Source organism: Talaromyces amestolkiae (assembly GCF_001896365.1).
Source record: "Talaromyces amestolkiae strain CIB chromosome Unknown scaffold10.1, whole genome shotgun sequence".
NCBI lineage: Eukaryota > Fungi > Ascomycota > Eurotiomycetes > Eurotiales > Trichocomaceae > Talaromyces > Talaromyces amestolkiae.
The window spans coordinates 447,289-472,691 of NW_024468046.1; the positions used below are offsets into that span (position 1 = coordinate 447,289).

The 25,403-nt window shown below is 47.9% G+C and overlaps 9 protein-coding genes across 9 annotated transcripts; 3 read left to right on the plus strand and 6 right to left on the minus strand.

Moving 5' to 3' along the window:
* Window positions 1–372: 372 nt before the first annotated feature.
* BHQ10_005634 (uncharacterized protein) lies at window positions 373–1,227 on the minus strand (the record flags this gene model as incomplete). Its single annotated transcript, XM_040878132.1, has 3 exons — window positions 373–714; window positions 765–1,040; window positions 1,096–1,227. 3 exons carry the CDS (start codon window positions 1,225–1,227, stop codon window positions 373–375), a joined length of 750 nt encoding a protein of 249 aa, XP_040734138.1.
* A 1,184-nt stretch (window positions 1,228–2,411) lies between these two features.
* On the plus strand, window positions 2,412–3,405 carry BHQ10_005635 (uncharacterized protein; the record flags this gene model as incomplete). The annotated part of the gene is made up of 2 exons (XM_040878133.1): window positions 2,412–2,557; window positions 2,610–3,405. 2 exons carry the CDS (start codon window positions 2,412–2,414, stop codon window positions 3,403–3,405), a joined length of 942 nt encoding a protein of 313 aa, XP_040734139.1.
* Window positions 3,406–3,503: 98 nt separating this feature from the next.
* On the minus strand, window positions 3,504–7,573 carry BHQ10_005636 (uncharacterized protein; the record flags this gene model as incomplete). Its single annotated transcript, XM_040878134.1, has 6 exons — window positions 3,504–5,104; window positions 5,160–5,254; window positions 5,959–6,425; window positions 6,486–6,607; window positions 6,669–6,818; window positions 6,988–7,573. The coding sequence occupies 6 exons, from the start codon at window positions 7,571–7,573 to the stop codon at window positions 3,504–3,506; spliced, it is 3,021 nt and encodes a 1,006-aa protein (XP_040734140.1).
* An 817-nt stretch (window positions 7,574–8,390) lies between these two features.
* On the minus strand, window positions 8,391–9,401 carry BHQ10_005637 (uncharacterized protein; the record flags this gene model as incomplete). Its single annotated transcript, XM_040878135.1, has 1 exon — window positions 8,391–9,401. One exon carries the CDS (start codon window positions 9,399–9,401, stop codon window positions 8,391–8,393), a length of 1,011 nt encoding a protein of 336 aa, XP_040734141.1.
* A 1,146-nt stretch (window positions 9,402–10,547) lies between these two features.
* Window positions 10,548–11,936, minus strand: BHQ10_005638 (uncharacterized protein; the record flags this gene model as incomplete). The annotated part of the gene is made up of 3 exons (XM_040878136.1): window positions 10,548–11,051; window positions 11,115–11,715; window positions 11,767–11,936. The coding sequence occupies 3 exons, from the start codon at window positions 11,934–11,936 to the stop codon at window positions 10,548–10,550; spliced, it is 1,275 nt and encodes a 424-aa protein (XP_040734142.1).
* A 688-nt stretch (window positions 11,937–12,624) lies between these two features.
* On the minus strand, window positions 12,625–13,924 carry BHQ10_005639 (uncharacterized protein; the record flags this gene model as incomplete). The annotated part of the gene is made up of 3 exons (XM_040878137.1): window positions 12,625–13,065; window positions 13,132–13,526; window positions 13,579–13,924. The coding sequence occupies 3 exons, from the start codon at window positions 13,922–13,924 to the stop codon at window positions 12,625–12,627; spliced, it is 1,182 nt and encodes a 393-aa protein (XP_040734143.1).
* Window positions 13,925–14,824: 900 nt separating this feature from the next.
* Window positions 14,825–18,163, plus strand: BHQ10_005640 (uncharacterized protein; the record flags this gene model as incomplete). The annotated part of the gene is made up of 1 exon (XM_040878139.1): window positions 14,825–18,163. The coding sequence occupies one exon, from the start codon at window positions 14,825–14,827 to the stop codon at window positions 18,161–18,163; it is 3,339 nt and encodes a 1,112-aa protein (XP_040734144.1).
* Window positions 18,164–21,456: 3,293 nt separating this feature from the next.
* On the plus strand, window positions 21,457–24,223 carry BHQ10_005641 (uncharacterized protein; the record flags this gene model as incomplete). The annotated part of the gene is made up of 6 exons (XM_040878140.1): window positions 21,457–21,506; window positions 21,571–21,598; window positions 21,654–21,709; window positions 21,773–22,022; window positions 22,086–23,577; window positions 23,631–24,223. The coding sequence occupies 6 exons, from the start codon at window positions 21,457–21,459 to the stop codon at window positions 24,221–24,223; spliced, it is 2,469 nt and encodes an 822-aa protein (XP_040734145.1).
* A 553-nt stretch (window positions 24,224–24,776) lies between these two features.
* Window positions 24,777–25,385, minus strand: BHQ10_005642 (uncharacterized protein; the record flags this gene model as incomplete). The annotated part of the gene is made up of 1 exon (XM_040878141.1): window positions 24,777–25,385. The coding sequence occupies one exon, from the start codon at window positions 25,383–25,385 to the stop codon at window positions 24,777–24,779; it is 609 nt and encodes a 202-aa protein (XP_040734146.1).
* Between the last annotated feature and the right edge of the window lie 18 nt (window positions 25,386–25,403).

The following is a 25,403-nucleotide window of genomic DNA, read 5'->3' on the forward strand; positions in this document are numbered from 1 at the left end:
CTTACTCCTCGAGCTCCCAGCCCTTTCAGTCGTAGGTATAAGAAGTTGAATAAAATCTCATGAAGCATACAAAGGAAACATTACATACATGACAAGAAAAGGAACAAACAGAAGGGAGCCTCTAAAACAACTATCGACCTTTCCAAGCCAGTTCGTTCAAAAACAATATACGGGCCAAGAAATCTGTTGTATATGTATCGAAATGGACGCCGTTCCAAAAAGCATTTAACAATTACGTAGTACCTCGGAAAAAATCACATTCCAAAGCACGCATTGTCCCCACCCTTGCTTCCTCCACCCTTGCTTCCTCCACCCTTGCTTCCTCCACCCTTGGTATCATTTACAGGCAGAATTGAGAGCCATCCGGTTATTTTAGTCACGACGGCTGTATTCACTACCAGGAGGAGGGTAAGGACCGGGAGGACCACCTCGTCGCTGGTCGTATTGTCGTCGCAAAGCTTCGAGGCGCTTCTTCTTGGTATGAGTGTTGACATATGTACCAATAATGAATCCAACAATGTTGAAGAAAGGCACCCAGGTGTGTTCGGGGAGGAAGTACTGGGCAAAGGCCAGCGCGATGGGGGATGTGATCCAGCTGACTTTCATGACGGGCATGAAACCGGCGCGCACGGTGGCGCGCACTTGGTGGAAAGTGCGAGCTCCGGCGATGATGGCCATGGAGACCAGGTAGACGGAATTTTGGATGGGGGCAATCTATTTCAATCAGCATACTATTCGCAACCGCATGCATGGGGGAGACGTACAATCAAGTTGCTAACCAAGATCTGCAAAATCTTGGCCTTCAAACTCGTCCGGCCAGAAAAAATCTTTTGCAGAATTCCAATGAGAACGTGGCCCATGGGCGCACTGATGAACATTCCGTAGAGCGCCATCTTCGGCACGCGGGAGCTGAAGTAATGGCCGTGCTTGCTGACATCATGAGCAAGCCACGAGGCGACGAATTCTTGAAGAGCCGAGAGAACACCGGACGTGAGCATCTTTGTGCGAAGAGGGTTTGTCTGGAGCTGCTTCAAGTAGGCCTGTTGTTATGTCTCGTTAGCATTGCTGCGATCGTAGTGAGGCGACTCGACATACAGCGAGATAACCGGTGTGGGTGTCACCGCCAGTCAAACGCTCGCCGACCTTGTGCGCCAGGTCTTTTGGCGTCAAGTCCTCGGGCTTGACGCCAGTGGTGCGAATAGTCTCTTGTTGGAATTTGACAGACATCTTGTCCTTCGATTATCGCTCAATTATAGACTAGAGGGGAGTATCTGGAGCGCGTCCGATATCGCGAGCAGGGAAGCAAGAGTCGAGATAGTGTATGGCGGTATGCAGTCAATGCTAGAAGCTCAAATCACATTCCAATAAACGAGAATCACCACGCGACAAGAAAGCAAATCTGAAGCAGCGGTGGATTTGTGGGGAAGGAGTGGAAGAGGTTTAAGGGAGGCTGGTCGCTGGGTGTTGTTGTTTACGGAACAGCGCCAAGCAACGCGGATGGCTCCGACCGGACAAGGCTTTGTTCATTATTACGGTGGGCTACAGATGCGTACTCGTAACTGCTGTTTCCACGGCATATCTTATGTACACTACCTTTACTGCTCTGGATTTCATTGGGTTCTTAGACGTGGATATAGCGTGTTTTTGTGGACAAAGGCAAAAACATGTACGAAACCAGGTCTGTCCCTAGTTACGCTCTAGTCCGCCGTAATCGTGTACTCTACCGTTTTACTATACACACAGTATACCGAGTATCACCTACTCAGTCACCCCAATACCAGGTAAAACATCTCATATTCTACCTGTCTACCTGTCAATCTGTCCAACTCTGCCTGTCGCCGTGTGCGTTGGCGTCGGGTCGCGCTGCATATCATCAAACAATGAGACCAGTCAGCCTCGGCCAATTCCGCAATCGCTCCACAACGTATCTTATCTTGCTTTAAAGAAGAAAAACTATTAAAAATGTGGACCTAGAACGAAGTCGATTGCAATTGCGTGTCTCTACTTATTCAGAGTACGCCATGAAGCAAGAAGTACATAGAGCGGCCTTGTACAACACGGCAGACCTGATCCGCGATCATTTGCCGGGGTTAAGCACGAAACACCACGGCAACGGTAAACATAATCCTGTCAGATGCTTGAGCTTCAGACTGCTCAGTAACCGGACGAGCAACGTGAACAAAAGCACCTTATAGAACTCACTAGCCACAGTGGCTACGCAGTGTACTTACTACTCACTGCTCAGAGTACCCGTCGGAATGCGGACGGAACACCGATTGGACCTCGGCTGACGGCTCGGAACAGTCACAGTCTACTCCGTCGCATCTTCCTTAATAAACATCATCTCCCTGGAATCTCAGTTACCGAATTTCTGTCAGGCACAGAATCTCATATCAGTTGACAGGGCAGATATGTCAGATCAATCAGAATCATCAGAAAAGCCGGAGGGCACGTTCCGGGGGAATGCGCCAAAGATAGTCCCCCGCCAAAAGCCCGTCTCGGACGTGGTTGTATCTGCCGTGCTCAAAACAGACGAGACTGTTCTGAGGTTGAATAGGTGAGTTATCAGTATTTTGAGAGGCACTACGAACATATCTAATTTATCACAGATTGCTATCCACGAAAGCTGGTCTGGATATAGTACTCGCCAACCTCAATTATACCTCTCATTCATTGCATTACCTTTTAGCCTCCACTCCGTTAGCAAAACTTCGCCTTGCTATACGACTATGGCTCTTGCGCAGACTTGGCCAAGACATTCCTACAGTCAAAATACCAGCATCGACTAATGTCTCATCCGTGCGACCGCCGTTGCTAGCATTCTCCGATCTCATGTCCAAAACCCGCTTTACGCTTCGTCTCTTGGGGCTGGTCTCCATGTGGGCGTGGGGCTCGTCAACCTATAAATCGCCCCCCAAGGATCCCGTGCTGCGCGCCGTTGCGTATTTGGAGGTGCTCTCGATGGTGGTTTATCAGTTCCTCGAGAATGTTACGTATCTCGCATCGAACGGGATTGCAGGCGACTCTTTGATTAAGCGGACAGGTGGCATGGGTAAATGGAGCATTTGGAGTATACGCGCTTGGTTTGCATATGTTCTGCTTCAATTTGTAAAACTGTCCCGCGAGTCGGTTCTGTTCAGCCAAAAAGAACAAGAAGAGCAGAGACAGGTGTCGACTGGTGAAAAGTCAATTGCCGTAGCGGATGCAGAGCTGGAGGCCGCACGACAGGCTGAGATCCGCAGCTGGAGAAAGAGACTGATTAATAACCTGGCTTGGGCTCCGCTATGCGCGCACTGGAGTTTTGAGAAGGGTCTTGGTGTGCCGCCGAGTACGACTGGGTTTATTAGTTGGTTGGCTGGTGTATGGGGGACTTATGATGCTTGGCAAGCTACTGCTTTGCCTTGAATCTCTGCATTCGTTCATAGCTTTACTTGTATATCATATATCATACCTGCTTGGAAGTGTCAACACATTTTAAGACCTCCGGAAGTTCTTATTTTGAGTCAAAACAGGATATTTCCACCACTAACCAATGACCGACCGGCTTTGACCTCTCTCAATATCCCCACTTGAACAAGCTCATTAATCAACTGAAAAAGCATCCCATCACAACCCCTAGCAGCCACCAAATCCACACTGACCGGCGACATCTCCTCAAGACCAGTCACTTGACTAACATATGTCTTCTCTCCTATCGGTACCACCATATCCGGCACCCCAGCATAGACACTAATCATATTCGCGCCGGATCCAAAAGGGATGGTGGGTTCGTCGCGGTAATAGTCACGATATAACGGCGCTCGAGAAGCGGGTTCAACATAAACCAAAAGGCTGTCTGAACATGATCGGTTGTCTGATTTGAGTAAGTTGCTGGCGATCCAGGATTGGAATGCGGTTCTGTTTGTGAGTGCTTCTTCCAGTGTACCGTTTGGTAGAGAATCGCCGTATCCCCACCGGATTCGGGGTGCAGGATTTACGAATGGAAGTCGACCCGAGTGTTGCGCTTTGTAGTCAGCATAGAACGGGTCGCGGACGAGTCGTGCTTGCTCAATGCCGATGACGGTTGGGTAGATTTTTTCAATTGCTTCCACCAGATCTGAGGACATGTTCGAGGGGTGGGTTTCTGTCCATAATGAAGGAATGTCGAGATTGATCAGGGAGGCTGATAGATGCTGCGCCAACTTGTGTAGAAACGCCTCTACCATGGCATCAACTTGGTCAGAGGCGTCCAACGGGGCATTGAAAACTGTTTGAATCCTTCGCGGATAATCAGACCAGTTGAATTCTGTATCTGAGTAGATGATTTGACTAGCAGTCTCCCAAACACCTGGATCCCTCGCAATAAGACCTGCGGTATCAAATTGAGGAGCTAGTGGAACAACCTTCTCCAAATTGGCAGATCCATGAGACGCCCGAATCCCAAAAACACCATTGGCCTGTGAGGGAAAACGGATTGATCCCCCTGTATCCGTTCCAAGTGCAATATCTAACCAGTCATACGAAGCGATACCAACACCGGCACCGGTGGACGACGAGAACGGTTGCTGATACCCGTCTCCGCGCGGATTGAAAGGAGAGTGGTAGTCTACCCAGTCTGCAGTGGCTAGTTGTCCGTTGGCGAATTGAGATGTTTTCACTTTTCCGACGATGACGGCACCAGCGTCAATGAGAGCGGTTACAACGGGGCTTGTAGCGTTTGCAGGAGGGTGAAAATGATACCAAGCTCGGCTTCCAGCTGAAGTGTGGATGCCCTCAATATCGAAAATGTCCTTGACGGCAAGTCGTACACCTGCCAATGGCTGAGAGGAATTTTTTGTGAAATAGAGCCGTGAGGGCACAGCAACAGCCGAGTCAACGCCTGGCAAAGCAGCTAACAAGGGCGAATATGAACCATCTGCTGTGTTGACTATAAGACTTTGTGAAAAGGCATCTTGGGTATCGGCGAATAGTTTCAAAGCTTGGTATACGTGACCCTCAGATGAGAGGAAGTAGGGTCCTGGAGGAAGGGTAGCGGATCCCATGAGGACTGTTTTGGTGCCGTAGCTTGTTAGGTCTGAGGGAGATATGATAGAATCCGTTTCCTCATTCAAGCGTACGTATATGACTGTCAAAATGAACATTAGAACCAAATTCTCTCAATTGAAAAGGGCCAGAAATACCTTGCAAGAACGAAGGGGTAAAAACATCATCTTCACGCAAATAACCCTCAACAGCAGCCTCCAGCTGTGGCTCGCCGAAAGGTAGAGCAGTCGGTCTGAAAACTGTCAATGCATTAAGGCCAGGACTTAGCTGTGCATATGTCGTTAGGTTTATCGAAGTCACCGGCTCAGGTGGGACGTAATATAGTATTCCATTGAGTGTAACAGTTTGTCCCTTCGAGATTACAGTTTGAGGTGAGTCATCGTGAAAAGAATTTTGAGCACCTAGAATGATTTGTTTGGCCGGAATGACAGCAGCAATGGTTATTTGCAAGTATATTAATGAGCACCAGAGAATGTGCTGAAGTTTAGATTTGAAGACCATTCTGTCCCAGTGGCGGGTGGAAAAACTTAGCCCTAAAAACCCGCGAGAGACGGAGGAAAGTACTCTTATAACTAATTCAATATCATATTAGATCTACCACCAAGGGCTAACTTGGTTTATCAACATAAGTGGGGCTTTGTTGTACCCTTTTCGTTTTTGTTTTTCTCTCTACTTTTATGCGATGTAACTTTGTCCTACGAATTATTTAGGAAAGGCGGTCATCGCTTTTACTACATTTACCAGGTAACCTCGTTTTTACGCATTTTCAATTCATATAAACAGAAAAAAATCGTAAGTGACGCCTGAGATCGATCAAAAAAACACAATTCCGTATCCCACTCGATCAATGTAATGCCAATGCCTCAATCCATTGCACGGGTTTGATATTTATATCAATACAACTCTCCAAAACCATGAGTCCATCACATGGCAGACTCGAATTTAACGCTCTTGTGCAAAATGGCCAATTGGGCCAATTTGTCCAGAGCATCTTCAGAGAGCTCTCCAGCTCTATTGTTGGTCTGATCATCATTCGCAACTAATTCGTTGGCACATTCTTCCTTCTGCACTGGCACCTCTCTAATTATCAGATGCTGATTGTAACCATGCTCAAACTCGACATTCGTCTTCTCCCACTGAAACAGCACCGACTTCTCACGAAAATAGTACGGCTGATCATCCTTGTGAACGAGAGTGTAGTTGCAATCCTGTCGATGCTGGGATTTGTGTGCAGTAACGAATGTGCCGTCTTTGGTCACGGATACGGTGCTGTGCCAGGGACTCATGGAGAATGAATTCGGTTGCGGAATCAATGGACACGAAAGCTTGGTTTGACCGGATGAAGGGTGGATGGAGAGACGGAGGCTGTCGGGGTAGATTTGGCGGACTAGTTCGGCGAATTCCTGTACAGAACGGATAAGTCAATCACATCTATTAATAAATATACTGAAGTGAGTACGTACCACCCCTCGCACGATCATTGACTTTGCAACAAGCTTGACCTTTTTCTTGTATTGCTTCGGCCCTGGGCAGTTCTTTGTCACTGGGCTGAAGCGGAGATCGACCTTCATGAATTTGTCATATCCTGATACAGTTAGTCATACTCGATATCGATGACGGTACTGAGGGATTGATTGTAAACGTACCGTTATACGTCCTCAAATAATCCTCGTCACTTTTCAAGAACTTGTCGACATCAAATCCCGGACGACCATAGCGACGGTGAAGTTCAGACCGAGCTTTATCGCAGAGCTGGGTGTACTCTTCCTTGGAAATTTCGGCGCCGTTGTAGATTCCTAACAAGTTCATGATACGGTTGAATCGAATACAGGCATATCCCCTCTCTTTAGCAATTTGTCGTAACCGATGTCCGTATTCCCATACTTCTCCATCGGAGATTCCAACAAGGTCTATTCACTCTTCCGTCAGCTAAGAACAACTAGACAGAAAGAAAGGATAAACTACCATTATAGCATAGACCATCCGTAACGATCACGACTAAGGCTCCTGGGGGGTAGATAGCTTTGATATCAGAGCAAAGATTATTCAATCGAGCCAGGCCAAGCTCCTCTCCAAGATCAGGCAGTGCACCCAGCACCTTATCCATACGGTTGTTGCTCTTCATGGGAAAAGCTGGTAACACCATAGGAATAATTTCATTGGCAACGATATGTTTCTGTACTCGTGGTGTGAAAGAAGCTCTTCCTAACCAGCCTTCTCCAGTAGGGCCTTTTTTCTCATGGTATCCATAGCCCTCAACAATGCTCATGACCTCCTCGGCTTTGAGGCGAGCTGTATAGGGGCATATCACTTGCTGAGGCTGCTTTTGTGTCCGTAACTGTAGCAGTTGAGGTAGCAGTTGCACCTGTTTCTCCTCGAATTTCTCATTCTGCTCTTCTGTGTGTACATGTTCAACCGGAACTGGGGTTGGGCGTGGCCAAGGAAGGAAAAATATCTGCTGTTTGTTGGTGAAAATGTTCCCGTTGTTATGTCCCTTGTAATCGGAAGGTAGATGATTTGGCTGAAGTTGGACGATCTCTGTGGCGAGCATGGTGTTTGTAGTGTAGGTGTGTCAATATGCGTGTGTTGAGTGAGTTTGCCCTAATGTGCTCAAATGTGCTCAACGTTGCCTCTCGTAATTACCGGCAGCGGGAAAGCGGATGTATGGATGGGCTTCGGGAACAGATATAAGAAGTTGCGAAACCCTAGACTATTTTCTTCAAAGATAGATTGATGTATCTAGCACTGTCGAGTTTCAAAAATCTTCTCAGAATAAAGCGATGTCTATAACCTCTAAGTCATCGATCTCAAAACGTGTAAGGGGCACTCCCTACACTCACGCACAAGGACCAATCAATCAGCGTCTGAGGAACGATCACGTCGAGTCTACGAGTTCTCACTCTATGGCAAGGACGCTCACTTAGTGGCTCACCCTTCGCAACCCATCATGATCTCTGAATCATCCAGTGCGTCACTGCCTTGCCACCATTGCTAGGAGAGCTCGATTCGGCAAGACGAGCTCGATACCTTCGGGCCAACGATCGACGAACAAATTGAGACATGTCATTACGCGTACTACGTACGAAGTAAGCATGTATCTAACAGCGGGGGTTGCAGCAAGCCAGCGAAAATCACGCATTCGCAGCAGCAAATCAGCCGATGCCTGAATATGATTCGTCTATAATGGTTGTGTTCTTGTGATCTATTTATTGTGGAGAGACTGATTCATCATCTATTTTAGTGGCTGATTCTAAACGGAGCAATGCCTGCATTATGCTCCGTGTGTTCGTACGAAATGCATACCGTATCTCACTACTGTACACCAATACATCGGATCACGCCGCTCGATGTGACAGGACTATCAGGCCTCAATCTTGTTCCCAGCGGTATTCTAATCGCTCAGCGGTCTGTTGAGCCACCCCTAACCCTCCATAATGCACCTTTACAAACTCCAGCAAAAGATCCAGCCCGGCTGTAACGCCAGCTGACGACCAGACCTCGACGCCAGGACGCAAGCCATCATGGGTCTTGGTTGTAGTATCCAGCTGAGCCGAGGTGTTACCCGTGGATGCATCGGGGACGCTAGTTCTAACCCATCGCCTATTTTCTTGCCACTTTACTTTTCGACTATGCGGATGATTTGCTGTGGAAACATCCTTGAAGCGGGCCGAATTCGTAGTGGCGTCGAGGTTATTGAGCAGACCAGTCTGAGCCAGAACATGGCTGCCTGTGCATATTGTGATGACGCTGTGTCGGACATGTGATGCGACCGCCTTAATGAAATCTTGCGCTTCTTGCGTATTTGAAATATTTGCTTCTGCCGGATCGGAGTGGACACGATCCAACCGCGTGCCAGGGCCACCGGGAATCAATAGAACGTCAATAGGTTTGAGGGATCCATCCGCGCCATTGTCTGAAATATTGCCACTGGATAATGCCGAGAGGTAGTCTTGGAAAGTCACATCGGGTACGACTCTTGGATTGAAACTTGTGTTGGTCCCAGGAGGAAGATTGAAGTTCCACCTGGCGCTTGGTGGGGCGACAGGTTTGGTTGAGACTGGCTCAAGCGTCGACGAAAGCAAGGKCAACGTGAGTCCAGATGTTTCTGGGTACTGAGATCGCAGACTAAGGACATCCAATGGTCCTGCGAAGTCTAGCAATTGCACGCCAGGAAACAGAGGGACATGAAAATGAAGCGGCTTGATCCGATTTGCATTTATCGCAGGATCGGTAGACAATGAGCGATAGTGCACGGTGGAGGTCGTGCTATTGATGCAACTAGATTCACAGCTCGTGTTTGACCGGAATGTGTAAATGCCTTTTCGGGAGACGAATGCCAATGGGCGAGCGATGACCGCTGGTCGAATTCGAGTGGCCATCGTGATTCAAGGATCGTGTTGGTCTGTGCTGTGCTGCAGAGCGGAGTGATATAAGCTCAAAACAATGGGATTTGTTCGGCAGGAAGACCAGAAAGCGACGAAAGCAAGTCAAGGGTAAAAAATATTCGGCAGAGTCAAAGACTGCAACTTAAGACGATACGATACGGAGTACGTAATCTAGGTACGAACCATGTATGTACCGAGTACGTACGCACGCACTACCTAGTACAAGCGTATCGAGTCCACTCTAAGCCAGATCTCCTCAAGCGTGGTACACGATTGTTCCTTCAAGCGTGTGTCAAGTTGATACCTCCAGCCACCGCGTCGGCTACAGTCAAGCTTGGTGGAATAGTTCATGAGATGTCAACGATCGGCGAGCAGCTACATGGATACGAGAGCCAACCAAACGTTAGTTATGTCTCATTGACATCTGATTCATGTAAGGATGGATAGGTTCGTTCTAGATCGACGCTAAGCGTGGACAGATGCAGCCTCAGCCAGCCTGGCCGAAATACTCCGTATCGGGTGACAATATCAAATTTTCCGAGTCTGCAAGTCCCAGATAGGTAGTCCTCTGGACTCCATACTATGACTATTGGTGTTGGCGGAGCCCGGTGAAAAAGAAATGTCATGGAGAGATGCTTCGGGGATTGATGTTCGGCACGAAGGTTTCGGGGCGCTGAGCCAGATCTCAGTATGTGGGGGTGTGGGTCCCGTGCGGTACCAACCTAACCCGTACTATGTAGTGCGTTCGTACCAAACTTCAGACCTCGCTTGTCCGCAATGGGCAATGAGCATCGCTGGCATGTCGTAAAGCAGGTTTACTAGTGCAAAATACTAGCGGGTCTCTAGTCTGCTTACGATGTACTCCGTAGATGCGCATCTGATTTTCCGTGGACTCTAGGCCATCTTTGGCTTAGACCCATGAAGCTTACTTCTCTCGTTTTGCCTTTTCGGGAAATTCATCAACACGGGGCAATAGGTTTCCCCCAGTCGCCTGGCTTTGACAGTCATGGTTCCTATACCGAGATGTTGCGATTGCAATTTATTCTTCACTGTAGGAGATTTTTGATATATTGAGTTCTTTCCCTAGTCTTCCAACTACCTTCTCGTATGTCATACAAAAAGCAATATGCCGCGCTACATCTAGTTCAGCTTCCGAGTGTCCGCCCATTGGGCCCCAACCAAAAATAATGCTCCAATAATGATACAGAGCCCGCCAAAGACCTGTGCGTACAGGTAGTCTCCGCCATTCAAGGCAATGAGCTTCCCTGCAATGTACGGTCCAGTCAAAAGCGGTATGCTGTTAATAGTCGTGATAGTCCCGACTCGAGTTCCGGATTTTTCGGGATTCTTGGCTCCAAAGTACGCATTGGACGCTGGTACTTGACTTAGCGCACAATTAGCAAAAATTCCATAGACTGTAGCCCAAATCAGCATGCTTTGGTGTGAGTCGACGGCAATCCAGCAGAGGAGCATTGCTCCACAGGGAATGGAGACCAGGATGCAAGTCCTTACTGCTCCTAGGTAGCGGTCTGCTATGTAGGCGACCACGACACGGCTCGGGAGTCCCACGCCATTCATTAAGAAAAGCAGGAAAAGAGACTCCTGAAGGGAAAAGCCAGTCTTTGATTGGGCGAATTGCCTCACCTATGATCCGTCAGTCCGGGCCATCACGATCAACTAAAAGAGAAAAAATGAATGAGAACTGACGTATATGTATGCAAAGTAAATCCCCTCGAAGATAAAGAATGACCCAATCGAGAACATGGTGTAAGAAAGTTCTTTGAATGCGGTAAAGTCGAACCAAGGGCTAGACTTGCGTGACACGATCCTCGCTCTAGTCACTGCAGACACCACGAGCCCATTCATAGCAATGATCAATGCCATCAATCGCACAGTCCATGCAAATCCCAGTCTGTCAAACAGATAATATCCAATGGCAGGAAAGACCATCCCACCAGTAGCAGCCCCACAGGATGCCAGTGAGACGGCCATGACTCGCTTAGTAGTAAACCAAGTCGAGTATAGCGAGATCATTGGGCTGAAAACAAGGCCATGGCCAATCCCGCTGCAGATTCCCTGTGCAAGCCAAAAATGCCATAGCTCAGTGCCAAAGGATGTAGCGAATGCTCCTAGTGCTTGCAACAGGCAACCTGTTGCGATGCAGGTTCGGAGGTATCCGGCATCCATTGCACGGCCAGAGAAAGTGCCGAGCAAATGGACCATGAACATTTGCACTGCTCCAATCGAGGACGCATCGGCTGGACTGATATGTAGATTTTTGACATAGTATTCTTGGAAGAATCCATATCTTTGACTTGTCAAACAAAAGCAACCGTGAAGTGAGACAGGAAAAACTTACGAGGTGATATAACCCCAAACATTAAACACCACAAGATGTCCGGCTAGGACTTGTAGCCAGGCCCATGCACCCCCATTGGGAATTACAGACTCTGTGGCTTTGGAAGACTCAACCGCACCCGGCGAGCGAGGAAGTAAAGGTGATCTTTCATCATATATTGTTTGGGTCATTTTGTATGATCAAATACAAGATAAGGATCCTCTTTTTTTTTTTGAAAATAGAGCTTTCCAAATTCAAGCCTATAAAAGAAATTTTCGCTGGAAGCTCTGATATGACTTTGGTATATCGGTTGGTAAAACCGGCAAAGTGAGGTAAGAGGGATGGATTCGCAATCTCAAGTCTGGGTTGAAATCACATTTTCATAGCACGATTGCCTGCTTGGGTGGATATGTCGGATGTGCCAATTCAATAATCGTAGGCACTCAAGCTAGTCACTTCGGATGGCTGATCTGAGTGCGGCATTATCATTCTTGAGTTTTTCTGAAGCTAGGCCGAATCAGAACAACACATCCCAGGTATCTTTCGAACTCCGTGGGTCGGTCTGCATTGAACCACCTCGCATATGCAGTGGTGTACACTAGATTATACTCAGCTAGACATGTTTCAGGAATACGTATTGGATCTACCAATCTAAGTCTACCGAATCGTAAGACGGCAAAAATCTCGCGCTGCTAAGTCCCTACTGTATAGTACTGACCGTACAACCAATGGGATCTACATAACCTTATTTTCCGGATTTCCAAAATACATCAATTTAGATCGACAGCACTTACTGCTTAATACGTACTACGTAGTACGAAATCAGTGATGAAATGAAAACCTTGACTTCGATTTTCAATCTGTACAATTGTGTTCAGATCATGCCACTTGACCCTCTGGTACCGCGAATCCTTCTACATGCACAGTATAATCCTTGTGAGATACAATGCAACGTGCAAGTTTTAAGCGGTCATCGGCCTGCAGAGTCTGTTCACCATATCCCGGATTCTTAAAGAGCAAGCTCTTGTACGAATGTTGAATATCAACCGGCACCGACCAGTCGTACAACGTGTTTCGCTCGCGGAAGTAGTAAGGTTTGCCATTTTTCATGATGATGTCGTACTGTTCACGGAAATCCTTTGCATCTCCTGTTTTGATGTCTCCATTGGAGAGAACAACCAGGCTTGCATGCCAAGGCATATCACCGAATTTTCCTGCATGGGGGAGAAGAGGGATCGATATCTTGTTCTTTCCTATGGAAGGATGAATTGAGAGGCGAATGTGACTACCTAGAGTCACGTTTATCAACTTCTCGTACGCCTATGTCATGTCACAGAGAAAATCAGCATGTCATGAAATCTCGAAGAAGCTGCAATGATTACTCACAATAAGACGCTGTATCATGGCTTTGACCACTCTTGCAACCTCCGCGTCATATGCAGTCTGATCAGCGACAACAGCCGCATCGAGTCCCTTGCCCCATTTCAAATCTTCCGAAATACGACTGAAGAATCCATCAAACGTAGCTTTGGTATCCGGGTTGGTCTCAAGTTCAGTCTCAATGTTGAAGGTCTGATCAAAGTACTCGCTCGACATCAATCTTTGTCTAATAACGGGGACAAGCTCCAAATAGTCTGGCTTGGAAATCTTTTCCCCGTCTCCCAATCCCATTAGATCCATCAGTCGGACGAATTGTATTGAGGAGAATTTCTTCTCTTGAGCTAGCTCCCGGAGACGTCGACCGTAGTCATACGCTTCTTCGTCGGGAATCCCAACCAAGTCTAACACGGCATACTTAGAAACTGAGATCCATGTTTAATAGAGAATACAAACCGTTGTACACAGGCACATCACATATTAGCATAAGTCGTGCACCATAGGGATAGAACTTCGAAATTTCTTGGCATATATCATTCAACCTCGACAGTCCAAGTTCCTCACCCAAATCCGGATCAGCCCCCAAGACTTTATCGAGATTAGGGTTCTTCCAGGGAAATGCCGGTAAGACCATAGTAATTGGTGCATTTTCGGAAATGTACTCTTTCACTCGGCCCTGGATGGCATCGAACACTTTCTCAAAGTCTTCTTCTGAGCCGGGTTTGCGTATGTGTTGAGAGAATGATCGTAGGACTTCTATCACTTTGGGAGCTATTTCTGTGGGGTCGTACTCAAAGGCCATTGTTGATGGTGATATGCTACCTCTGCTTGAGTGCTACCTACGGAATAGTTTGAAATGGCACTTTCTCGTTCAGCGCTTTATGTCTCAAGCCTGGAATCACTGATATGGAACAGTTGACCCGTCTGTCATGAAAGTCTAGCCATCATGCCGCTGATCCAAAGCAGCCCAATCGTCACAGTCTGATAGTCAAGCTGTTCTTTCCAATCGATATTCAAGGATACGCGCTGTGAGACAGGTCTTAGCGTAGACTCGATCGATGCAAACCTGTGGAGATTTTGGTCGTCGAAGCAAGTCCTCCGTTCTCCATGTTTCAGTCAGCCACCGATCACACTTGAGTAGCTAGTGTGGAAATCTTTTGGGATGTATCCATATTTTTTTGCAATACGTATCGGTAATATCAATACTGTGACAGGTGTCGTACCGTATTTACGTATCGTCTGGCGGAACACGGGCCGGCTAGCACAGGTCCCCACTGGATCCACCATGTCCCACTTTTATTTCTTTTTATCTGATCCAATCGCGTCTGGAATATTTCGTGTACACCGTAGCGACTTGATGGACGGCTTACGCCGTCCTTTGCAGAAGTCGCATCGATCGACTGCGTGCGCATTGTGTACAGGCATTGTAAACTATGATTTAGCATAGATTCGGCGCTAGCCAGCTCTAGTTGCTGAATATGGAGGACACAATTAGACAAGCCGGACGAATTTCCTGTAGCATGTACAATTTGGTCACTGTGGGTGCATTGTCGAATCATGGCCCATCAGATTTTTCTTGAATTAGTAGACTGAATGCAGTATGATCTGAGTATGCATACTCTCCCATAAAATCGAGGCTTTGTGTCTGTTGTTGATTAGTTAGAAGCAACTCGACAATTGAGCTTCCAAGAGAGGGAACATCATGCCTCTTACCCAGGAATCTCTCGATGATGACAGTAGCTCGACAACATTGAACGAGAATCCGACGACTCCCTTGATCAATTTGGTCGTAGGCGATCCCGAGATTGGCGCTACTGCTCACAATGACTCACGAACCGACACGATGTCAGAATTATTGCAACCGCAAACTGGCCTCCAGAAATTTTCTGCCATTATCAGTGTCGGTGGTATGAGCTGCGCAGCATGCGCCAACTCAATTACGAACGGCGTTCGTGAAAGCCTCGAGTTCGTCGACGACATCTCCGTCAACAACCTTACTCATAGCGCGGCGGTGCGCTGGACCGGATCTCGATCCGATGTCGACAAGATCATTGAGCAAATAGAAGATATGGGATTTGAAGCAATTCTTGACCATGTGAACAGCAAGGCTGTCTCAGCCCGAAGTAACCAGAATGTGTATGTCGTCGATTTGGCCATAAGCGGCTTGACTTGCGGATCTTGTGTGGAGAGCATTACAAGAGGATTGCAAAGTTTGCCGTTCATCACAAACGTGGTCATCAACTTTCTTTCCCACAGTGGGAAAATCGAGTTTGAAGGCAGGGAGAATGCCGACGAGATTATTGCGAAAATTGAGGATCTGGGTTACAATGCTTCAGTTCATAGCATATCTCCCGTCAACTCCGATGTTGATATACTCGCACCGACCGGAGCAAGGACTATATCCATCCGCGTCAATGGCATGTTCAATGACCATTGCGCCGACATGGTCCTAGAATCTTTGAATGGCATCTCAGGACTAAAAGTCGAGGAACAGCCATACCTCGACAATCCAATTGTCACCATCACATACTTTCCACAACCTCCCTCTCTTACTATCAGATCTATCCTCAACACTATTGACTCCATCGACAAGTCTTTCCATGCAGAAGTCTACCGTCCACCCAGCAACGAGGAACGATCTCGAATGATGCAAAAAAGAGCTCGACTTCAATTGCTCCGTCGACTATCTTTCGTCTTTGTCATCTCCATCCCCACGTTTCTGATTGGAATGGTGTTTATGAGCTTTGTTCCACCAGAGAACAAAATTCGAAAATATCTGGAGACACCCCAATGGCTCCAAATCACCCGTATGGACTGGGCGTTGTTAGTCCTGACTACCCCAGTCATGTTCTATGGTGCAGACTTGTTTCACAAGCGAGCTTTCAAGGAAATCTATGCGCTCTGGCGGCCTGGAAGTCCTACACCTCTAGCACAAAGATTCTTCCGCTTTGGTAGCATGAATCTTTTGATTTCTGCTGGTACTGCAGTGGCATATGTGGCATCTCTGGTATCCCTGGTTTTCGATGCGGTCTACGGCACAGCACCTGACGCACACCGCTCGACTTGCTTTGACTCTGTGGTGTTTTTGACTCTTTTTATCCTAGCAGGGCGCTGTCTGGAAACATACAGCAAAGAACGAACAGACGATGCTGTTGCTTCCTTGGGCCAATTGCTCCCTACCGAAGCTATTCTCGTGGAAAATTCGGGAGCATCTGGCTCAGAACGATTCCAGAATATCAGCACTCATCTGCTAGAAATTGGTGATACTGTTAGCGTTCCTCATGGCGCATCACCACCTGCAGATGGAATCATTCTCGGCTCTGGATCCTATCACTTCGACGAAAGTTCTCTGACTGGCGAATCCACTTCGGTCAAGAAAAGCGCTGGCGATCAAGTTTTCGCTGGAGCAATCAATGTTGGTTCGCCTGTCCAGGTGCGGCTCACCGGCGTGGGTGGCATGTCAATGCTCGACCAAATCATAACCGTTGTCCGTGAAGGCCAAAGTAAGAGAGCATCGATCGAGAGAGCTGTGGATACCCTTACAGCTCATTTTGTCCCCGTCATCACCTTGATCGCAATCATTACGTTCATTACCTGGGTAAGCTTGGCATCAGCAGGCATTTTGCCGCGAGATTATCTAGATTCGTCTCACATGGGTTGGACTTTTTGGAGCTTAGAGTTCGCCATTGCGGTGTTTGTAGTTGCTTGTCCCTGTGGATTGGCACTTGCTGCTCCCACGGCTCTATTTGTTGGTGGAGGCGTCGCAGCTCGACATGGAATCCTTGTTAAAGGTGGTGGCGAAGCATTTCAAGAAGCTAGTCGTCTGAATGCTGTCGTCTTCGATAAAACTGGTACACTTACAGACAGTGGAAGTCTCCACATCAGCGATTATGAGGTGCTCACAGGTAACTTGGAGCAATTATCCGTCGCATGGAACATTGCCCAGAGCTTAGAGGAACAGAGCAAGCATCCGATCGCCACAGCCATCCGCCAATTTTGTCAAGAGAAAGAAGCACCTTCTGTTCACATTGTTGATTCTGATATCACTGAAATTGCCGGTCATGGAATGCAGGGTACATTCACTCTCAGCCTCGGCAACGAGAGATCAGATATTTCTTCGACAACGAATGTCCAATATGAAGCGGCTATTGGCAATGAACGCCTGCTAAAACGACTCTCCCCTCCGAGTACAGATACCTATTATCTGTCCTCGCTTCTCTCGAAATATCAAACGACGGGCAAGTCGGTGGTGATACTTTCACTTCGTCGAAGCGATGCACCGGAAGCTTCAGAGCGGAGTCCCTTCACTCCAGTGATCGTTTTTGCAGTTTCTGAGACTATTCGCCCTGAGGCCGCACGCGTCGTCGCCAAGCTTCAAAGTAGTCAAGTCGATGTCTTCATGTGTACGGGCGACAATCAAACAACCGCGCATGCGGTTGCAGACTCCTTGGGTATTCCTCGTACACATGTCATGGCAGGAGTTTTACCAACTGAAAAGGCAACTTTCGTTAGCCAGGTGCAGCATGGTAGTCAGGAGTTTCAAGCGATTCCAACAAAAGCCAAGAAGAGTACATCTAGAAACAGCACTCGATCAATTGTTGCTTTCGTCGGCGATGGTGTCAACGATGCCCCAGCCCTTGCAGCCGCAGATGTCAGCGTTGCCATGGCTTCTGGCTCTGATGTGGCAATCAGTTCTGCAAGCTTCATACTTCTCAATTCTGATATCGGCAACATCCTAGAGCTCGTCCTCTTGAGCCGTCGAGTGTTCCGCCGTGTCCGACTCAATTTCCTCTGGGCGCTCGTGTATAATGTGTGTCTGATTCCCATTGCAGCGGGTGTGCTCTATCCGATCGTTATCGGCCAGGCAGAGCAGGTGGTTGATGGTAGGGTGGTGCTTGTCAATAAGCATTTTCGATTGAGTCCTGTCTGGGCGGCTCTGGCCATGGCGCTTAGCAGTATCTCGGTTGTATGCAGCAGCCTTGCCTTGGGGGTTGAGAAGCGACATTTCACGCAAATATTTAAAAGAAAGGCTGGACGTTAGGAAATTGTTTGGGATGGAAAGTAGGATGTGAGATTAGAAAAGTGTGTAGTTTATATATCAATGTTAATGTAATGCCTGAGTTCCTAGGTCTCAAAGCGAAACCCAGGTTCACCTCCATCTACGTTGCAAGAGTTGTACTAAGATCGAATAGAACAAGTTTCTTAGCAGGGAATTCAGATTAATAAGATATCTCTATCGCTAGTCGTCATGATTGACAGCTGCAGACTGCGACGAGGCAATGCTAATAGAACAAAGTCCTCCTTAATGAAAGTCCCATAATTCTCACAACCCCTAGAACGTGAGCTCTGATCGCATTATTGAATGACGGAAGCGCTGTGATTTGACGATTGCACGTTCTTATGGGTGTGACTCATAGTCATTTATTTCTGAAACAGGCGGTCGAATTAGTTTCGGTGTCTTTGATACAAGAATAAGTGTACGTACAGGGCACTGGCAAGCACCGGAGGGGCACTGGCAGGAGGAGCCGCAGCTGCAGGTGTGGTCGGAACCTATCAAGCCATGTTAATTAGTATCAGATCTGTGGCTGCTTGAGAGGTTGAGGCTAGTGATGGCTATTTGTAGAGTAAAGTTGTGGATGATGGACCGGGAAGACAGCAGAATGCTAAGCCAACGTACCCATTTTGAATGATGTAGTTGGTAAAAATTTAAAAGTCTTTGGTAATAGCAAGTTGGTTGTTTGTGGATAAGAAACTACCTGAGATAAGTTGAGGGTGAGGTGATTGTTCTTATACTCCGGAGGATCGGCTGGGAGGGGKTTTATCTTTATTATCTTACCCCTCACAAATCACCTGATTTGTATCCTTTTTTTTTGAACTCTGACAAAACGACGTCCACGACGTCAACGTAACTCACAACCCGCTCGAGCCGTGCCAAGTGGTTTCATTGTTTGTCTGGTCCGAGGGAATTTGTCTCATGCATACTCGTCGCACGACTGTGGTCCGCCCAGAGTCGTATGTATGTATCCATGCAGCCATCCATGATGCACATGTACGAATCCATGTAGCTCGCAACCTAGACATCCACAGGATTATAGACTAGAAGCTCTGGAGGGAGTCTGGATTTCCTAATCCTTTTGAAAAATATGTATTGGCTTATGCGAAATTGGCTTTCAACCCCCATCAGCAGACGATGCCGGAGTCAACCCCACACATACGGAAACGCAGCATTCAAAGCTTTACTATGTAGTATATTTGGTACATGTTGCTTCAGAATTCAAACACGAGATGCGAGAGATGAGTGGCTCTCAAAGATGGTCCATCCCGGTCATTAGTTCCACAATGATGATCCTTGTAGACACCACAAGCTAGAAATCGCCCTGCTGACTGGATAAACGACGCACTGACTGAAATTATAGTACAGGCGTCGCTCGTGTCTTGACCACTCCAGGCTGCATTAGTGAATCTTGATAGATATCTGATCCTCGGCCGATCTCGTAAATCTTTGGTCGTGGCTGTCTGAGTATCTACCCTCCAGTCCAGGTGGAGCTGGCAGTTTTCTTCATCCACAATCGATGCAACGTCATTAGTGTCACTACCAGTATGATTAGCATGAATGTCATGATAGCGATGTATCTGATATTCAAAGAATATGACTCGCAGCGGGCCGTCCCTAGGCTCGTTGCCAGGTGCGAAAGCACCAATGTGGCTTCAGTCCTGAATCTGTCAGCCATGTGGTGGATGCAAGCTCAGGAAGAGGCATTGTCTCTGGTCAGGACAATGCCGTGGTTGTAAATAATGGGGCAGTCTGATGGGGTCGGAGAGCAATACGGATAGCCCGAAATTGAGATATATGGGAGTCGCCCACGTCGGCCTGCATGTACACTTATCTCAATCCTGCTTGATCAACCCGTAGGCGCGATCAGTGTTGCATGCCTCGGGCGAGTCGGCAGATCTTGATCACTGAAGCAACAGAAAGAATGGAAAGGACGGACAATGGGAAAATACAAGCCCGGCATCATGTGACTTGTTCTTTCCTTGAGAGGGGACGCGCCTTCCTTCCTTGACAGTAACCAGCCAGCTTATCTGAACGACCGTGGTTATAAAAATGGTAGGACATCGAATGTCCATGCTGTTTTGATTGTGACCTCATCTGCGAATCTCAGTCGACTAGGTGCAAATCATGAAGAATTTACGTATGGATAACGATGGGGGATACGAGAACGCCGATTTACAAGCCACCAGGCATCCCTCAACCGCTTTGAAAATGCAGCAGGCAGCACACATGCTAGTTTGAACGACGTTCCGATGACTAAAACCTATTTACACCGAGCCTTTCGAGCATGCCGAGTCGACGATGGGGACAAACTTGAAGTACGGCGAAGAATAGATGGTTGCAGGGTGAGAAGGGAATGATTCGTCTACAGATTCTGTAGGGAACTTAGTTTGGGTAGCGAATGGTGCATCTCTTCGATTCAGATAGTCGATGGTCCCGCGGGTGTCTGAGTATATCGACCGCTTTGAGCACTGAGACGTCAGCAATGTCAACAAGACAAAGCCATTGACGGGCTGTCAACATTGGGTCGCCAATAAGGATTTGTCAGGTGACTCTCGGTGCGATAATACTGGGAGGCAAAGGCAACTAGTTAAGGGAGCACCAGCAAGTCCATTGAGAAATACTGATAATCGTAGCTATCTTTTGTAGAAGGAGTGTAGGGTGTAGGTAAGCAGAGACCGGTCGAGGCGATTCCATGCCCTTCTCCAAGGCGGTGAGCATGGTGGCGACGGCATTGGCTGGAAGCTCTCCAGGAACAAAGCCGACAAACAGAAGGTAGTTAATAGACGACAGGCAGCTTTAGTAATCCCAGAAGAAGACACCTAAGGGACACAGAAGGACTGCTCGATTTTGCCTCCTTCGGAAATCTGCTAATATATTCTTTTTGTCTGGAATCTGCTAGCAAGTGCGTGCGGAGTGAGTATATACACGGCTTGCTGTCACCTAACTTACAGTTACGCAGCTTACTAACAAATCATCGTTGGCGCTAGTTCGATATCGTCACTCACCTCTTCCTCTGGAGCTGCCGTCCTCCTCACCCATCCATCCATCTACCACATTACCGCCTCATCTATCTTCCCATCCCCCCAGCACTTATCTCCTCCCTTTTCTCCATAATATATTACTGCTCTCATCTTGGAGTCATCTTCTTTCCTTATTTTTATTCGCTTTCCCCTCACAGCGAGTGAGTTGTTGTTCTTAAGCCAGGTGACGTCTTGAACCACCACCTCTAGCTCCAGCTTAGCGACCAACTTGCCACATCTTCCCATCTTCCATCGAAAATGTCTTCAGAGCCTGATCACGTTCATTCTAAGCAGAGGGTCAATCTCAAGTAAGCTAACTATCCTCTACCCGATTCTTTGGATGATTGGACTGTGCTGATAACCGATGTACAGTGATCCCTCGGGCGCCGAGAAGAAAGAGGTAGGTTTACACCTCACGTTGTCGAGATGAAAATATTTTAACACGTTTATCATAGGAGATGGATACAGCTACAGCTATCCTGAAGAAGAAGAAGAAGCCCAACTCGTTGATGTAAGTTCTCTCAGTAGCAGTCAAGGGAGATAAGCGAAACATCCCGCTAATCACGAGCTCTAGTGTCACCGATGCCGTTAACGACGACAACTCGATTATTGCTTTGTCCAACAACACCATGGAGACCTTGCAGCTCTTCCGTGGAGACACAGTCTTGGTTAAGGGAAAGAAGCGAAAGGACACCGTCTTGATCGTCCTTGCCGATGATGACCTCGATGATGGCAGTGCTCGTATCAACCGTGTGGTCCGACACAACCTCCGTGTGAAGCATGGCGATATCATCACTGTTCACCCTTGCCCAGATATCAAATATGTAAGTTTGGAAAGCTAACAAGTTCCTTCCTGTTGCAGATGCTAACATATTTCCTTACTTTAGGCCAAGCGAATTGCCGTTCTGCCCATTGCTGACACTGTCGAGGGTCTCACCGGTTCCCTGTTCGATGTCTTTCTTGCACCTTACTTCCGCGAGGCTTATCGCCCCGTACGACAGGGCGATTTGTTCACAGTCCGTGGTGGTATGCGACAAGTAGAGTTCAAGGTGGTGGAGGTCGACCCTCCCGAATACGGTATCGTTGCTCAGGACACAATTATTCATTGCGAAGGCGAGCCTATTCAGCGCGAAGACGAGGAAGGAAACCTTAATGAAGTTGGCTATGACGATATTGGTGGCTGCCGGAAACAAATGGCACAGGTCCGAGAGCTTGTGGAGTTGCCTCTTCGTCACCCTCAGCTATTCAAATCTATCGGTATCAAGCCACCTCGCGGTATCCTCATGTACGGTCCTCCTGGTACTGGTAAGACCTTGATGGCTCGTGCCGTCGCCAACGAGACCGGTGCTTTCTTTTTCTTGATCAACGGTCCTGAAATTATGTCCAAGATGGCTGGTGAGTCTGAATCGAATTTGCGAAAGGCTTTCGAAGAGGCCGAGAAGAACTCTCCCGCCATCATCTTCATTGATGAAATCGATTCTATCGCCCCCAAGCGTGAGAAGACCAACGGAGAGGTTGAGCGTCGTGTTGTTTCCCAGCTTTTGACTCTCATGGACGGTATGAAGGCTCGCTCAAACATCGTCGTTATGGCAGCTACCAACCGTCCCAACTCGATTGACCCTGCCTTGCGTCGTTTCGGCCGTTTCGATCGTGAAGTCGACATTGGTATTCCCGACCCCACAGGTCGTCTCGAGATCCTTCAGATTCACACCAAGAACATGAAGCTTGCCGAAGATGTCGATCTCGAGGCTATTGCTGCCGAGACTCACGGTTATGTTGGTTCCGATATTGCCTCTCTCTGCTCAGAGGCTGCCATGCAGCAAATTCGTGAGAAGATGGACCTCATCGACCTCGACGAGGACACTATTGATGCCGAAGTCCTCGACTCTCTCGGTGTTACCATGGAGAACTTCCGATTTGCTCTCGGTGTTTCCAACCCATCCGCTCTTCGCGAAGTCGCTGTTGTGGAAGTGCCCAACGTTCGCTGGGAAGATATCGGTGGTTTGGAGGAAGTCAAGAAGGAGCTTATCGAGAGCGTCCAATACCCTGTCGAACACCCCGAAAAGTTCCTCAAGTTCGGTCTCTCCCCCTCACGTGGTGTCCTCTTCTATGGTCCTCCCGGTACCGGTAAAACTATGCTTGCCAAGGCCGTTGCCAACGAGTGTTCTGCCAACTTTATTTCCGTGAAGGGTCCTGAATTGCTTAGTATGTGGTTCGGTGAATCTGAGAGCAACATTCGTGATATCTTCGACAAGGCTCGCGCGGCTGCTCCTTGCGTTGTCTTCTTGGATGAGCTGGATTCCATTGCTAAGGCACGTGGTGGTTCTGTTGGAGATGCTGGCGGTGCATCCGACCGTGTGGTCAACCAGCTTTTGACTGGTAAGTAATCTCTGGGTTATCTATAATGTTGGCGTAAAACTAACGGAAAGTAGAAATGGACGGTATGACCTCGAAGAAGAATGTTTTCGTCATTGGCGCAACCAATCGACCCGAACAACTCGACCCTGCACTTTGCCGACCTGGTCGTCTTGACACTCTCGTCTACGTCCCCCTTCCAGACCAAGCTTCTCGTGAAGGTATCCTCAGGGCTCAGCTTCGTAAGACTCCTGTCGCTCCTGACGTGGATCTTGCTTTCATTGCCAGCAAGACGCATGGCTTCTCCGGTGCCGATCTTGGTTTCGTGACCCAGCGTGCCGTCAAGCTTGCCATCAAGCAGTCTATTGCCCTGGATATTGAGCGCCAGCGGGAGCGTGAAGCTGCCGGTGAAGATATTGAAATGGAGGAAGTTGAGGGCGAGGACCCAGTCCCCGAACTTACTCGTGCTCACTTCGAAGAGGCCATGGCATCTGCTCGCAAATCTGTTAGCGATGTTGAGATTCGCCGATATGAGGCATTTGCTCAGAGCATGAAGAACTCGGGTGGCAGTGCTTTCTTCCGCTTCCCCTCGGCTGAGGAGGTTTCAGGTGGTGATGCTGCACAGAATGGATTCGGCGATGCAGGCAATGACGACAGTCTGTATGATTAAGAGTTTGGCTGCTAAATACTTCACGGCTCTTATGGTGACGAATCTTATTCTTACGTACTGCGAATTACCCCTTCTGTTTTCTCAAGTTGACTAGTTCGTGTTGAGGCTTGATTGTCATCTCTCGGGAAGCATTGGTGTGCTCTCTACTTCTCCTCGAGATAATCTAATGAAAGACAAGGACCAAGCAGACTAGAATTGACCAAATGTGAGGAGACATTGTTATCTATTTCCGATCCTGTCTCCTATGTACTTGCTCTGCTTTTTTTGTATCTTATACATCTTAGGGTGCTTGAAATAGAGATGCTTTCACAATCAATTCATAGAATGTCGATTCCTAGTAGATTGTATGCATGTTATAGTACAAGTTCAGCTCTAACGCCTTCCAACAGCTAAAAGTCAAGATTAACTGAACAGTCTGAAAACAGACACCATGAAGTTTCTAACGCGCTAATCCATGAGATATTCAAAGACACAAACTCCGCCATCAATGAATGCCTTGTAAACTCCTGTAGATGAAACGTCAAAATAAGCCCATCGCCCTTCTATTCGTCTCTCATTTGGCATCTTTCCCAGATTTAGATTTCTTATCCTTGCCTCCAGCCGCATTCTTCGTCGGGCTCGGATTACCATTGCCGGTCGAGTCTTTATTGCTGCTCGATTTATTCTTCTTCTCGGACTTTGAAGCCTTGCCATTCGTAAGCTCTTTTTCGTCGTGCGGTTCGGGCCCGTCGTCATCATCATCCTCAATCGTAGCAAATGATCTTAACGAGTCCTTCAGCGATCTGACCCCCTGTTCCACAATCTCCTTCGGTATCCGCACATCAATGTCCCTAAAAAACGACTCCGAGTTCGTCGCATTACCAGCGCCATTCACGGCGGTGCCTTTATCATGACCATTTGTACTGCTGTTGGCCTCCGGTACAACGGGGTGCGTCTGACCAGTAGCAAGCGTAACAACAACGTCGACCATGTCATCGAAATGTGTACAGCGACCTGCGCGCAAAAGCTCTAGGGATAAGGATTGGACGCGCTCGGCCCAGCCGGCGCGTTGGAGGGAGAAGAGAAGATTGGCGTGGAGGTCGTCGAGGGTTGTAGAGGAGTCGGAGAGGAGGTTGTCATAAATTTCGGACTCGACGGTGTCGAGGGTGGTTTCGCTCGGCATGATTTTGGTAGTATTATT